Source organism: Hypanus sabinus, chromosome 30, assembly GCF_030144855.1.
Source record: "Hypanus sabinus isolate sHypSab1 chromosome 30, sHypSab1.hap1, whole genome shotgun sequence".
Taxonomy (NCBI): Eukaryota; Metazoa; Chordata; class Chondrichthyes; order Myliobatiformes; family Dasyatidae; genus Hypanus; species Hypanus sabinus.
The window spans coordinates 1,300,110-1,316,035 of record NC_082735.1 but is presented as its reverse complement, the minus strand read 5'-3'; the positions used below and the strand labels follow the sequence as shown (position 1 = coordinate 1,316,035).

At 41.9% G+C, this 15,926-nt stretch overlaps 1 protein-coding gene across 1 annotated transcript in view; it reads left to right on the top strand.

The window, feature by feature from the left end:
• Positions 1 to 15,926, top strand: part of LOC132383377 (adhesion G protein-coupled receptor B2-like) — a 1,046,509-nt gene that overhangs the window by 906,115 nt on the left and 124,468 nt on the right. Inside the window, exon 26 of the mRNA XM_059954264.1 lies at positions 1,154 to 1,193. Coding sequence (XP_059810247.1) covers positions 1,154 to 1,193 — 40 coding nt within the window. The remainder of the gene's footprint in view (positions 1 to 1,153; positions 1,194 to 15,926) is intronic.

The window sequence follows — 15,926 nt, the reverse complement described above, 5'->3', positions numbered from 1 at the left end:
AGGAGGTGTAGGGACAGGTGTAGCATGTGCTCTGTTGCAATACGACACATTATGTGGATTGGAAGAGTGGGGAGCTAATACCAAAATAACTGTGTACATTTCTGGCTACTATACCCAAGACAGGATAAGATGACACTAGAGAGGGTATGAAGATATTCGTTAAGATGTAGGCAACACACAAAAATTGCTGGTGGAACGCAGCAGGCCAGGCAGCATGTATAGGAAGAAATACAGCCGACGTTTCGGGCCGAGACCCTTCATCAGGTGTTGACTGTACTTCTTCCTATAGATGCTGCCTGGCCTGCTGCGTTCCACCAGCATTTTGTGTGTGTTGCTTGAATTTCCAGCATCTGTAGATTTCCTCGTGTTTTCATTAGGATGTGTTCAGAGCTGGAACATTTTAACAATATGTAGTGATTTTCAATTGGAATTGTAACTAAGGAATTTAGAATTAGAAGAGGCCTAAACTGTAAACAGAATAGAACTGTTACAAGAAAGGTCCTTTATGAGGAGAGTCTGGATAAATGGGCTTGTCTTCCTTGGTGTAGGTGATGTTGGTGGGGTAGGGAAAGGTGATGGTCTGATAGAGTATTTCAGAATTATAAAGGGCTCAGTAAGAAATGTTTCCTCATGGCAGAGGTGTCTGAGACCAGAGACTGACAGGTTTATGGTGAACAGTAAGAGGTTTGCAGGGGATCTGAGGAAGAATATGGAACATGGTGGAGGCAGATACTTATCCAATATCCGGACAAGCAGAGGTCATTTAACCATTGTAGCTATTGGACCAAATGCTGGTAAATAGGATTAGTGAAACAGTTTGCATGAACATGGTGGATTGAAGGGCCAGTTTCTGTGCTGAGAAGCTATATTTAAGCAAATGAGTGAAGGATTGCTTAGGAATAGACATTTTTTCACCTGCATCTGGAATTCATGGTCTAAGTGGGTACTTAAAAGCTAACCAGGTGCACACTTGAAGCCTAATACCACACAAGGTTATGGAATGGAAACTGAAACATGGGAATACACAAAATTGTCAAGACTTCTGAATTTAATTTTATTTTTCTGGGATTCAGTAAATGGGTAAGTTCTTTCAGCTGTAGCCTCTCCAACTCTAACTTCCTGTTTTTTTTTGTATCCTGCTGCCTATTTATAGACAGATTTTGAAAAGGACGTGGACCTGGCATGCCAGTCTGGTATGTAGTACTTCAGATCCCAGAGGGAATAACCTCTTCTTACCATTACCCATAAACATTTTTCTCCTTAATATTGTTCATTTCCTGGCGTTGGGACAGCCAACAGCTATGTATTAACATCAAAACACAAAAATTAACATCAGCTGCAACAGGTATGAGCGAATGAGTGAGTTGCTGGAATCACTGCATCATGTTTTAATTTTCATTAGATATTATTTACCTTTGATTAGTTTTAATGTAGTAATTCCTGTTTCATTTTAATAAGCCTAATGATTGCAATTCCAATCAAATTATTTCTTAGAGGCCTATTTTCTCCGCTGATTATGTTATTAGAAGTTATTAAAATGTTTTTAAAATACTACTTTTGAACATCAGTAGAAATCAGCACTTTAGGCTACAGTCAAAAGCAACTATAACATTACAACAGTGACCACACTTGAAAAGTACTTCATTAACTGTAAAGTGTTCTCATACATCCAGCTGCCCTCTACGGTGCTAATACAAATGCAAGTCTTTCTTCTGTTGCAAACTTGTGAAAAATGAGTCTCTTTTCTTTCCCGTTTACTTAAGTGATTATTTTTCATCTCCTGGTACCATGTTCAGGAATAGGTATAATTGGCTAACCCAGTGCATATTTTACTGGCTTTGAGCAGTCTTATTTTCTGCTCAAACTGCAACGACAAAATTTGTCACTGATCAATCCAATTGGAAAGTGTTCTAAAATGCAATTTACAAAGGAGAGCTTTTAAAAATAAAACTCCTCATGTATTTAAGAATGCTAATGTCATGCATTTTGTTTAATTTCAGTATATTTCAATCTTGAGGAGTCATTTAACTTCGTAGGTGGTTCCTCAGGATGACTTGCTTCAGTTCTGCTTTTTCTGAGGCCACAGACTCTTCCACAGGTGGGGCAGGAGAGACCTGATGAGATGAATGAATGGGTAGTTTATGAGGTGGTAGGACACACAGAAGCCACACATAATAGTCAAAGATGCATAACAGTTGGATTTGAGACTCTCAGTGCTATCTTAAATACTTCTTTGCTATCAGCTGCTGCGAGCCAGGATTTCCCCAGAGTCGGTGAGGATATCACATTCCCTCAAGGATGTTTTGAGGACATATGTGATTATTTTCCTTTGTCTATTATGACAAAACTCAGATGAGAGTGCCAGTTTCAGGAATCTGAATTCAGGTATGCAAACACACAGCCTGTCAAATAAAACAACTGAAAGTGACAAGAACCTTAATCATGGGAATGTTAGCCTGGCTGAGGACAATCATGTTTGTCATCTCATTGTTCTGTGTATTTGATAGATATTGCAGAGACAACACTCAAATCTCTCCAGTGCCATGTGGTGCCCACTAGAAATAGTCCGAAAAGCACATCAGAGAGCAGGAATTATTGGTGTGGGTAGACTAGTTGTGATGTGCTGCACTTGTGATCTTGGTCTTCAAGCAACACATGGTTATAGGGAGTGCTAGCACAATGATAAACTTCATCATCAATGTCTGCTTTTGTTCAGAAGTGCCTATTGAGATCTCAGAAGGGGTCCACATTGTTCTAGGTCTTGGCATGTTGTCAGAGGGCAACTCCATGATTCAGCTGACTGACCTTGGATATGGAAATGAGGCAATGTAGGTTGAACAGTTTTCCATCTGTCCTGTGGTTCTACTCCAGCAGAAGCATTGTAGCAAGGAAGACTGGAAATCTGAAGGCATAGACAGAGATTGGCTTGATTTGGGATGGCTCTGTTGTGGATTTATTGGATGGTTTATTGACTTGCGTGGCATGGTGAAATAAGTGGAAGATGAAGGCAAATGTCTATGAGCAGTCGGATTAGAGCTGAGTATTCAATAGTCTCCACTGGTTGATGAAGCCAAAGGCATATAACTAGGTTCAAAAAACATAAGTGGCTCCTCGCAGACAAATCATATGCTTTTTATTTGTAATCAAATGTACATAATTTTATAGTAAAATTTAATTATTCTCAATCTACCAATTCAGCTGTTACAGCTTTGTTTGGGTCAATGCAAAAACATGACAATGAAGATTAAAGGATTTAGGAATGTTTAAAATAAAAATGAAGAATGCGAGAATTGGTTTCAGGCCAGTGAAAACATCAGGCTCAGAAAGGATGCAATTCAATGGTCATAAGAATGGTGGACAATGACCAGCACACTGCCATGAATTTCAATAGTGCTACAGACCAGGTAAACATTTTCAGAGCCAAAACCTGATTGCTTAAGATGAGAAGGTTGAGGGCCAGTAAGGACTAGAAGTTGTGACGCAGTCAAGATCAGGGGGTTACTGGAAATAACTATGGGACATGATGCTGCTTTGCCTCACTTCTGTAGACTCTGTGTCCATCTCCTGAGTAAATACAGATGCAAAGAATTCATTTCAGATCTCCCCCTATCTGTTTTAGTTCCAAACATGGATTACCAATCTGGTTTTCTAGAGGGCAAATTTTGTCCCTTGCAATCCCTTTGTCTTAACGTATCTGTAGAATCCCTTAGGATTTTTCTTCACCTTGTCTGCTAGAGCAACTTCATGTCTTTTTTTTAGCTGCCCCGGTTTATTTCTTTAAGTGTTCTCTTGCATTTTTTGTATTCCGCAAACACCTCATTTGTTCCCTACACCTGTTATCTTTACCTTTTTATTTGTTAATGTTTTTTTCAAATAGTTCTGCAAAAGTGAATTGTACTCTGTATCTAAAAGAAAATTGGGTAGCAATTTGTAAATTCTGCAAGGGTGAATTTCAATAACCCAAAGAGCCTTAACATGCCAGTCACCTGTAACTGGAGTCCAGAGAGAGCTTACTTATATTTAATAAAGTTATATGAGGAAATACTGGATAGAAAAAGGTGAATTTTATGGACCCCACTTGGAGTACTGTGCTCGATTCTGGCCTCCTTGCTACAGGAAAGACGTGGAAACCATGGAAAGGGTGCAGAGGAGATTTACAAGGATGTTGTCTGGACTGGGAAGCATGCCTTATGAGAATAGATTGAGTGAACTCGGCCTTTTCTCCTTGGAGCGACGGAGGATGAGAAGTGACCTGAGAAGTGTATAAGATGATGAGAGTCATTGATCATGTGGATAGTCGGATGCTTTTCCCCAGGGCTGAAATGGCTAGCACGAGAGGGCATAGTTCTAAGGTGCTTGGAAGTAGGTACAAAGGAGATGTCGGATAAGTTTTTTATGCAGAGAGTGGTGAGTGTGTGGAATGGGCTGCCGGTGACAGTGGTGGAGGTGGAAACAATAGAGTCTTTTAAGAGACTCCTGGATGGCTACATGGAGCTTAGGAAAATAGAGGGCTATGGGTAAAGCCTAGGTCAGACAACTGCGAGCCAGGTTCAGACCGCGAGAACCAAATGTCTGGACTGCGCTGACCCATTGGCACTTACGTGAACGCACCTGTCATAACATGTAAATAAAGCGCACATTGCTCTAATTTATTTTAATCTCATCCCACATCGTACACTTGACCTATGCCCCCGTAGAGTGCGCGACCTACTGTGTGCTCTCTACGGTCCTCGACAAGACAGCGGCACACACCAGCTACCCGAGCTGGATGAGGCAACTCTTCAGATGGAGGTCTTGGAAATGGGGACATCTGATTTGCTCAAAGTACAACACAAGGACGTTGGAGTGAGTGACTTTTGGATCAACATGGTTCCCCAAGCTCAATTCAAAATCATGAGAGCTATTGCAATGCTCCTACTCACACTGTTCCCCTCCACATACATATGTGAGTTATCATTTCTTCAATGAACTCTTATCAAGAGCCAGGACAGAAACAGACTCTCCAATGCACATCTTGGCCAGTGCTTCAGGATTGCCACAACAGGATACAGGCCCAACATCAGAAGGATTGCCTCATCCCATCACTGTCACTTCTCTCACTGATTTATTTTTGTCTATTTGTCAATCTCATTGTGGTATAATAATATTACAACAATAATAATACTGATAATTTCATTTATAGCTACACTTCATACTTCAAATGCTACACAGCTTAATTAAAAAGAACAAATAGATTAAATGAGAGAACAGAAACAGTGGAAAGGCAGTACTGCTAAAACTTTGTGTGGAAAAGAAGTGGTGAAGACTACCATGTTTGGGGGTGTGTGTGTGTGTGTGTGTGTGTGTGTGTGTGTGTGTGTGTGTGTGTGTGTGTATTTTAAGTCCCAGATGTGACAGCTGACAGTTGCGATAGCTAGAGTCATAATTAAATGGTTGGTTTTGGAATTACCTTGTTTCAAGGGTGCATTTTTTTTCTTGTGTGGCCCACAACACAGGCTTTGTGGGCCTGTGTGGGCCTTTGTGGGCCTAAATTACTACTACTACTAATGTTACGTATCCCGTAACTGGATAACTTACCAGCAAAGATAGAGAAGTCCGTTAAAGTCTGATGTCACTATTTTCAAACGTTTTTATTTATAAAGGGACACAAAAGTAAGGTTAATACAAACATTCAGATAATGCACATCGTCAATACTCGATCTAAAGCGCGGGTATAGTAATAATCATCATTAAGAAATGAGCTCTACTGTTGTCTAGGGGTTAATAGATTGTCCGTTGGAAATATAAAAGTCACTCAGAAGTCTACAGGCCTCAGCCTTTTGAGAATTGCTGGGTTTCACGTGGGGCGACTGAGAGAGAGAGATTGGGGAGAAGAGAAAGAACTTGCCGAGTCTTGATGAAGCTTCCGTGAAATCGAGGGAGCGTTGGTTCCCTCTCCCCGATGTTAGTTAAAAGCGGTTTTCTGTGATTCCAGCCACAAATTCCAATCCCGGAATCTAACGCACGTGGCTTCCTTCAGAATGGCTTCCCGCTGCTGCGGGATCACTCTCTCGTGTCTTCTTGGTGCGTCTGAAGGGGCTGTCCCCCTGAGACTCTCCTTTATACTTCCTCACAGGGTCGCAAGTGTCAATCAGGTTGGGATGATGCAATCTCTCTCTCAACCAGCCCACCTTACCCGAGGGCTTTTCACGTGGTCTCCATGAGACAATAGTCGCTGTCGTCTTATCCTGCATCCCGGGTGGAACATGCAATTCGGCACATTTCTCTCTCTCTCTCTCTCCTACTGGGTCTACTGACCCCCCCCCCCCGACGGGTGCTCTTGCGATTCTCACAAAGGAGGGGGCTGGGATCATAACACTAATAATAATACAGTCGGCCCTCCTTATCCGCGAGTTCCGCATGTGCGAATTCAACCAACCACGAATCAAGAAAACTTAGAAGTGCTCTTCCAGCACTTGTTGTTCGCGCATGTACAGACTTTTTTTCTTGTCATTATTCCCAAAACAATGCAGTATAACAGCTATTTACATAGCATTTACATTGTATTAGGTATTAGAAGTAATGTTGAGATGATTTAAAGTATACGGGAGGATGTGCGTAGGTTATCGTGGATCAGGATCGAGAAAATCAGAAGTTCTCTTACTAAGTAAGTTGGACCAGCTACATCAAGTATTATTTAGTGTCAGTCAAACGTTTGTCTTAGAAATAGTATATATTTTACCTTTCTATGCATATAAAACACTTAAGAAATGTATGTATTTCAATAATTGAACCACTGCATTGCTTAGTAATAGGGCCTTTCTCACTTTATCATTTAAAATTGTTCCGATCGTTGACCAACTGTAGCCTAACGCTTTTCCAATGAGCGATGGCGTTTCATCTCTTTCCGGTCGCTTTATTATTTCCACTTTATTTTCAATTGTGATCGTGATTATTTTCGTGAACAGAAACACTGTGGATTCAGAGCTCTTCTGGGTCCTAAAGACCACCGCACTGAGACAGGTTAAAGAAGGGACTTGAGCATCCAGCACTTTTTGGTATCCGTGAGGGATCCCGGAACCAATCCTTCGTGGATAAGGAGAGCTGACTATAATGGTAATAGCAGCAACAACAACATCTGCCCATAAAACAACTTACTGGTGCAATAAAAAAAAACCCTGGACATTTTGGCCCTTGGCTTGGCATGCTTGATGTAATTTGGCCCTTGTGGAAAACTAATTGGGGAACACTGCCCTAGGTAGCTCTAAGGTAGGGACATGTTCGACACAGCTTTGCTGTGGCCTGTATTGTGCTGTAGATTTTCTATGTTTCTAACTTGAGATCTTGATATTCAAGCCTTCCTTTCCACAGCTGGCTTGAGGTTTTACTTAGAAGAGTGAAGAAAATGCTGATTTTCTCACGGGTTTTTGATTTTACTGAGATGCAGATCCTGACATAGGGGATGTGTTGCTGGTTTTCCAAGGTCTCATCAAGGAGGGTGATATTGCATAACGGGCTCAGATTGGTAATGTACCATTGTTGTGTGTGTGTTGAGTGAATGAGACGACAATGATGGAGCTCAATGATGATTGTGTACAGTGCATGCTGTAGCTTGTGACTGAAGCTGGACAGACATTCCTTCTGGACTGGATACTCTGTAGATTGATCTGTTGGGCTAGCAGAAAGACTGTTGGGCTATCAGAAAGTCTTATCTGATGCATTTTACACTGATATTGGGATGTTCCGAACACTCCACAACCCCAGCAACGGCATTCTGGGAATTTGCCCAGCAGTCAAATAAACTTGCATGTGGTGGTGCGTACGCTGAACAGAATCGTGGGGAACTTGCTGAGGGAGCAGGACAACAACACAAAGTCCTTGCTATCTACAAGCCAGCATTTCTTAAGATCGACTAACAGTCCTTGGGCACACAAGAAGTATGTACCAAGCAGACGTCTAGCCATTTTTGCCAAGAAGCCCCATGTGTAATGCTGCCCACTGAAGCAGAGCATCACCTGTCGTGTCCCATAATTCTGGATCCTGCAGCCATTGGTGACCTCTAGGGTGGTTTTGTTGCTCTTTGCCTTCTCAATTGGCGGTGCTGGCAGCACACTCACTTGAGCACTCAGGTCACACCTAAGCATTGCCCTGAAAGGGTGTCCGTAATGTACAGAAGATGACCTTGGCAGCTGCAACCCAGAGTGTTCAAAGACCTCTAATGTCCTGATGTGTTGGCATATCGAAGCTGAAAAGCATTTGGCACTTCCTAGTGTTCCTACCAAAGTGAGCATGGTAAACACACAGGCTGTTTTTCAGCCTTTGCCTCTTTATGTTGGGGCCTTTCTGACAGGGCTTTTGGAGGCAGAGAAAAGAGAAAGAATGACACAGCTGAGTGTAAACTATCAGCCATTTTAGCAACCTCCCTCTCATTCATCACTGGTCCATAATGGGGGCTATATGAACTTGATCAGGCATTTGCTATGAAGAGTTCTTTAAAACTAAAACAAGGATGGTGATTCCCAGGAGAGACAGCACGGGGTCTATTAGCTCTGACAGCTTACGATCACCGAGGCTGGACAAGGAGAACAACTGTTTGGCACACTCAGACTCTGTTAGGCCAAAAATCTGTAAAAGGGGGATTTCCAGAGATCAGTATTTATCGTGTTCTGGTGATGTAGACTCACTACTCTCACAGCTGTGGAATTGCTGAGTGATGCTACCATGTGGTAGACTTTGATGTTGTCAGTGGAGTTTTCTCACAAGGCAAATTGGGCCTCAGCTTGTACAAACCAAGCAATGGTATTTTGCTTTTAAAACTCCAGCAGTTTCAAAGCAACTGCACTGGCCGACATGTTCAATAACTCTGGAATTGTCCTAGAGCATCAGGGTCACCAATGTAGGTTTTTGCAAATAAAATTAAGTGAGGTGTTTAATGTTTACTGAAACCCATAACACATTTTATTGAACTCCAAAAGCTATGCACAAAAATGCACTCTTTATGTAAAAGCCCCAGCTTAATGTAGGTGGTTTTGAATTATGTGCATTTCTCCTAATTATGTTACTCTCCTAAATATGATGCTCTCTGCAGTGGATTTATCACTCCAATCTGGTGTGGCTATTAAGTACATCTTTAAAACGTATTAACTGCTGATTCATTTGTTCTTTAGGGCTGAAATATTTACTCCAATGGTCATCAGACTAATAATAAATCCTAACAAAGAAAAAGAACAAAGAATAATTCACGTGGACTCATAGAGCAATAAAGTATGGATATAGGCCTCTTGGCCCAATGAGTTCACGCTGACCATGGTGCCCATCTGGTTTCCCACACTCGAAAATATTCCTCTAAGCACCAAACCTATACTTACCACCCCCTGAGTGAAAAAGTTGCCCCTCAGCTCTCTTTTAAAACTTTCCCGTCTCACCCTAAGCCTATGCCCACTAGTTGCAGACTCCCTACCTTAGAGAATAGACTGTTACTATGTCTCTGATAATTTTAAACACATCTATGAAGTGTTGTCACTACCTCCTCCCATAGATGCTGTCTGGTCTGCTGAGTTCTGCCAGCATTTTGTGTTTTTTTATGTATGAAGTGTACCTTCATTCTCCTACATTCCGAGGAATGAAGACTTAGCCTGGCCAGCCTTTCCTTATAACTCAGAATCCTCAGTCCTAGCAACATCCTCATAAATCTTTGCAGCACTTTTTCCAGTTTAATCATGTCTCCCTTTTAACAGAGTGACAGTACACCAAGTGCGGCCTCACCAACGACTTATGCAGTTGCATTATAATGTGTAAAACCTGTGCTATGTGTCCTGACTCATGAAAGGCAGTGTGATAAATGCCTTGTTCAGCTGGCTTCCACTTGTCTTCCTCTGATGCAGTTCCTCTAAGGAACTAGGCACTTGCACTCCACTACAAGAGAAAACCTGCTGATCCTGGAAATCACAGTAATACACAAAAAGTGCTGGAGGAACTCAGCAGGCCAGGAAGTATCTATGGAAAAGAGTTACATCAACGTTTCGGGCTGAGACCCTTCACCAAGACTGATGAAAGGTCTCGGGCTGATACATCAACTGTTTATTCTTTTACAAAACAAAAGTGAAATAAAGTTTGTTTAAGGCCTGTAGTATATAATAAGTCTGCAGGTCCAACATTTAGATTATCCACACCCGAAGTAACATACATGGAGACCAGGATCCTTCAACAGAATTCACCGTTCATCAGGAAGGGTCTCAGCCAGTAATGTCAAATTTTTATTCTTTTCCATAGATGCTGAGTTCATCCATCATTTTGTGTGTATTATTCTGGATTTCCATCACCTGCAAAATCTCTTGTGTTTATCATCCACACCAAGATAGCTTTGGCAGCTGCTGAGTGTAGAGGGGGATCTCACCAGCCATCAAGGCCAAAACTAGTTGTTTGCAGTTGCAAAGGCTCAACACTGTACTTGTCCTCAGCATTCAGCTGGAAGCTTAGTTCTCAATTGAGGACTGAGGCTGGACCATGACTTCCTGTCAAATGCATTTGGCAAAATTTGCCAGAACTCACCGCTAAGACCTTGCTTATCTGGCAGTGAGAGGAGCCCTCCCCTTCAGATCCTTACTGCAGGGTCAGAGTCTCACTCACAATGTGAATGCCATCAAGGCGTCAGCAATAAGGATAAAAACAGTTGCCCATCTCTTTGCAGACTGAGGTTTTGCAAAGAGGGGCTGTAAAAGTCTTGGTTCACACTGAACAGTTGTATTACAGAGGATTCCATAATCTGCAGACTGTTCCCAGACAAACATCAAGTGCTGCTGGCAGATCATCAATGTTTGATCTGCATGAAACTTGCTGGTTTTCCAATTCAATGAAAGGTCGGTAAGGGAATGCTGCCACTTGGCTCCAAGCATTTGCTGATGGACGTATCGAATCTTGGCATGGCCTAGACTCAAGTATGCATTGTCTGAAAAGACCACGTGAATGGCAGTGGTACTTTATACTGAGAATTTGATGATGTTCCAGATGTATAGGCCTGACAACACTGAATTTATAGGCTGGATGACACAATGAATGTGAGGAGAGCCATTCACTGTATGTTTTCTACAGCACAGAAACAGGCCTTTTGGCACAGAAGATTGCACCTTAACTGGTGGCCCATGATGTTGTAAACTACTGACAATTAATTAAAATAATTTCTCTGTCTATACATGATCTATGTCCCTCCATTCTCCAAATAGCCGTGTTTACTCTGTCATATCAACCATACCCATGGCAGGACGTTTCAGGCACCCACCACTGGGTGCAAATAAAACTTGCCCCACACATCTTCTTTCAACTTTCTTCCTCTCAATTTAAAGGCATTGCGTGTGGGACATTTCAACCCTAGGAAAAAGGTGCCAGCTGTATAAACTGTTATAAACTCCTATCAGGTCTCCTTTCAGCCTCTGCATTCTGGAGAGAGAGAAAAAAAGAAAGGATCTAGTGCTTTCCTCACAGTGTATATGACAAATAAACTCTTCCTAAGCTTCCAGCTGGGTACAGGTATTGAATTTTTCCGATGTTTCAAACACAAACTCAACCATCATCATCAGGGATGATGCCTGGGCATGTCTAGTCCAGTGGTATTCATACCCCCATTCTCCATCTCTCCTAATTGGTTAGTCCTCATCCAATCAAGTTTCTACTATTCCACCTTGTTTATAATCAAATTCCAGTTCTTGCTTATAGCGAGACCTTCATCTTTGTTAAAACTTTTTTAACAAAAAGGTCCTCCAGCCATTGGCACCACACAGTAGTTTTAACCCATCAAAGTCAATCCTATGGCCATTGTAGATGCAATGTTCTGCTACCACCAATTTAAACAGATACTCCTCGAATCAGGTTTTCACTGTGTGTCCCATCTGGTCAATGTATGCTGCTCTGCATTCACAGGGAATCCTATAAGTACCAGCCATCCTGAGTTCCAGGTCATCCTTGATTCACGTAAGCTGTGATTTAAGCTTCCTTACATGTTTGTGAATGATATAAAATTGAGTATTTTTTCAGGATCCTGGCAATACTTCCAGAAACCATGGAAAAGTAGCGAAGAGAGGTGGTAGTAACAGGCTCCTCCTCGTTCATAGTTTTCCAGCATCCCTTTTAAGAACCCAATTGATTTCCTTCACTTTGTAGCCATTCTGTAGGAATGTAATGCGTAATTGTCTTATTTCCTCGTGGAGACTCTCCGTGTCCAAAATGTGAATGTGGAGCAGTGTACAGTACATCAGCCAGATGGGACTGGAGGTATTGGGTTACCAGAGAAATCGTGGTAGCAGAACACTGCATTCACAATGGCCATAGTGTTGACTTTGATGGGACAAGACTACTGTGCCACGCCAATGGCTTTTGGGATTGCTTGGTGCAGGAAGCCATTAAAATAAAACTAAAGGAAAAGAATTTTAACAAAGACGAAGGTCTCACTCTCAATAAGAACTGGAATTTGATTGTAAACAAGGTGGGACAGCGGAAACCTGACTGGATGAGGACTAACCAATCAGGAGGGATGGACGTCAGGGGTATAATTACCACCGGATTAGATGTTCCTAATGAAGGTGGCAGAGTTTGTCATCAAATTGTCAGTTAAAATCGATACCTGTACCTAGCTGGAAATCCAAGTGACAAAAATTGTTTGTCAACCTTTCATAGTGCATGCCACTAAATTCAAGATTCAAGATTGTTTAATGTCATTTCCTGTACACAAGTGGAAAGGAGAATAATTGTTACTCCAGATATAAGGCAGCATATAAAAAACACACTAAAATATAAATCAAAATAATAAAGAAAATCACAGTAAATATAAATACGTAAGATACTAGACTGATTGTACATCCATAAAATGACACTTGGCACAGGAGTGTCTGCACATTAGGTGACTGACAGGAAATGATACAGTAATGGCAGCAGGGCATGTGACAGATGGATTAGTGGGTGGGGTGTTGATCAGCCTTACTGTTTGGGGAAAGTAACTGTCTTTGAGTCTGGAGATCCTGGTGTGATGCTACGTAGCCTCCTCCCTAATAGGAGTGGGACAGACAATCCATGAGGAGGGTGGATGGGTTTGTTTATGATGTTATTACCCTTTTTTCAGTACCTTCTGTATATATGTCCTAATGGCAATTTGGTTAATACAGGCAGTATCCTGATAAAGCTCTCCTGCACCCTCTCCACAGCCTCCCCATTCCTTCTATAATGGAGTGACCAAAATTGAAAGCAATACTCCATATGCGGCCTAATCAGAGATTTATAAAGCTGCAACGTATCTTCCTGTCTCCTTAACTCAGTACCTTGACTAACAAAAGCAAGCATTTGATTTGCCTTATTTACCACTGTATTGTTTTGTGTGGCCACATTCTGCAAGCTATGAACTTGAACCCTAACATCGCTCCCAAAGTTCAAAGTAAATTTACTATAAGACCATAAGATATAGGAGCAGAATTAGGCTGTTTGGTCAATCAAGTCTGCTGTCAATTTCATCATGGCTGATCCAATATTCTTCTCAGCCCCAATCTCCTGCCTTCCCCCGATACCCTTTCATGCCTTGACCAATCAAGAATCTATCAACCTCTGCGTTAAATATATTTAAAGAACTGGCCTCTATTGCTGCCTGTGGCAAAGAATTCCACAGATTCACCAATCCCTGGCTAAAAAAACATTCTCCTATTCTGTGTTTTAAAAGGATGCCCCCTATTCAGAGGCTGCGTCCTCTGGTCTTAAAACTAATGTGGCGGGGGTTGGGAACAAGTGCAGAGAGACAGAGGGGTGTAAAATGAGGGTAGAAGCAAAAAGTAGTAAGGTGAAAAGTAAAAGTGGCAGGCAGGCAAATCCAGGGCAAAAAGCAAAAAGAGCCACTTTTCAACGTAATTGTATAAGGGCTAAGAGTGTTGTAAAAACAAGCCTGAAGGCTTTGTGTGTCAATGCGAGGAACATTCGTAACAAGGTGGATGAATTGAATGGGCAGATAGTTATTAATGAATATGATATAGTTGGGATCACAGAGACATGGCTTCAGGGTGACCAAGGATGGGAGCTCAACATCCAGGGATATTCAATATTCAGGAGGGATAGACAGGAAAGAAAAGGAGGTGGGGTAGCATTGCTGGTTAGAGAGGAGATTAACGCAATAGAAAGAAAGGACATTAGCCTGGAGGATGTGGAATCGATAAGGGTAGAGCTGCATAACACTAAGGGGCAGAAAACACTGGTGGGAGTTGTGTACAGGCCACCTAATAGTAGTAGTGAGGTTGGGGATGGCATTAAACAGGAAATTAGAAATGCATGCAATAAAAGACAGTAGGTATAATGGGTGACTTCAATCTACATATAGATTGGGTGAACCAAGTTGGTAAGGGTGCTGAGGAAGAGGATTTCTTGGAATGTATGCAGGATGGTTTTCTGAACCAACATGTCGAGGAACCAACAAGAGAGCAGGCCATTCTAGGTGGGGTATTGAGCAATGAGGAAGGGTTAGTTAGAAATCTTGTCGTTTGAGGCCCCTTGGGTAAGAGTGACCATAATATGGTGGAATTCTTCATTAAGATGGAGAGTAACATAGTTAATTCAGAAACAAAGGTTCAGAACTTAAAGAAGGGTAACTCTGAAGGTATGAGACGTGAATTAGCTAAGATAGACTGGCAAATGATACTTAAAGGGTTGACGGTGGATACGCAATGGCAAGCATTTAAAGATCGCATGGATGAACTACAACAGTTGTTCATCCCAGTTTGGCAAAAGAATAAATCAAGGAAGGTAGTGCACCCGTGACTGACAAGGGAAATTAGGGATAATGTCAAGTCCAAAGAAGAAACATATAAATTAGCAAAAAAAAGCAGCACACCTGAGGACTGGGAGAAATTCAGAGACCAGCAGAGGAGGACAAAGGGCTTAATTAGGAAAGGGAAAAAAGATTATGAGAGAAAGCTGGCAGGGAACTTAACTGACTGTAAAAGCTTTTATAGATGTGTAAAAAGAAAAAGATTGGTCAAGACAAATGTAGGTCCCTTACAGTCAGAATCAGGTGAATTGATCATGGGAACAAGGACATGGCAGACCAATTGAATAACTACTTTGGTTCAGTCTTCACTAAGGAGGATATAGATAATCTTACGGAAATAGTAGGGGACCGGAGGTCTAGTGAGATGGAGGAACTGAGGGAAATACATGTTAGTAGGGAAGTGGTGTTAGGTAAATTGAAGGGATTAAAGGCAGATAAATCCCCAGGGCCAGATGGTCTGCATCCCAGAGTGCTTAAGGAAGTAGCTCAAGAAATCGTGGATGCATTAGTGATAATTTTTCAAAATTACTTAGATTCTGGATTAGTTCCTGAGGATTGGAGGGTGGCTAATGTAACCCCACTTTTTAAAAAAGGAGGGAGAGAAAAATCGGAGAATTATAGACCGGTTAGCCTGTCATCGGTGGTGGGGAAAATGCTAGAGTCGGTTATCAAAGATGTGATAACAGCACATTTGGAAAGCGGTGAAATCATCGGACAAAGTCAGCATGGTTTTGTGAAAGGAAAATCATGTCTGATGAATCTCATAGAATTTTTTGAAGACGTAACTAGTAGAGTGGATAGGGGAGAGCCAGTGGATGTGGTATATTTGGATTTTCAAAAGGCTTTTGACAAGGTCCCACACAGGAGATTAGTGTGCAAACTTAAAGCACATGATATTGGGGGTATGGTATTGATGTGGATAGAGAATTGGTTGGCAGACAGGAAGCAAAGAGTGGGAGTAAACGGGACCTTTACAGAATGGCAGGCAGTGACTAGTGGGGTACCGCAAGGCTCAGTGCTGGGACTCCAGTTGCTTACAATATTAATGATTTAGACCAAGGAATTAAATGCAGCATCTCCAAGTTTGCAGATGAGACGAAGCTGGGTGGCAGTGTTAGCTGTGAGGAGGATGCTAAGAGGATGCAGGGTGACT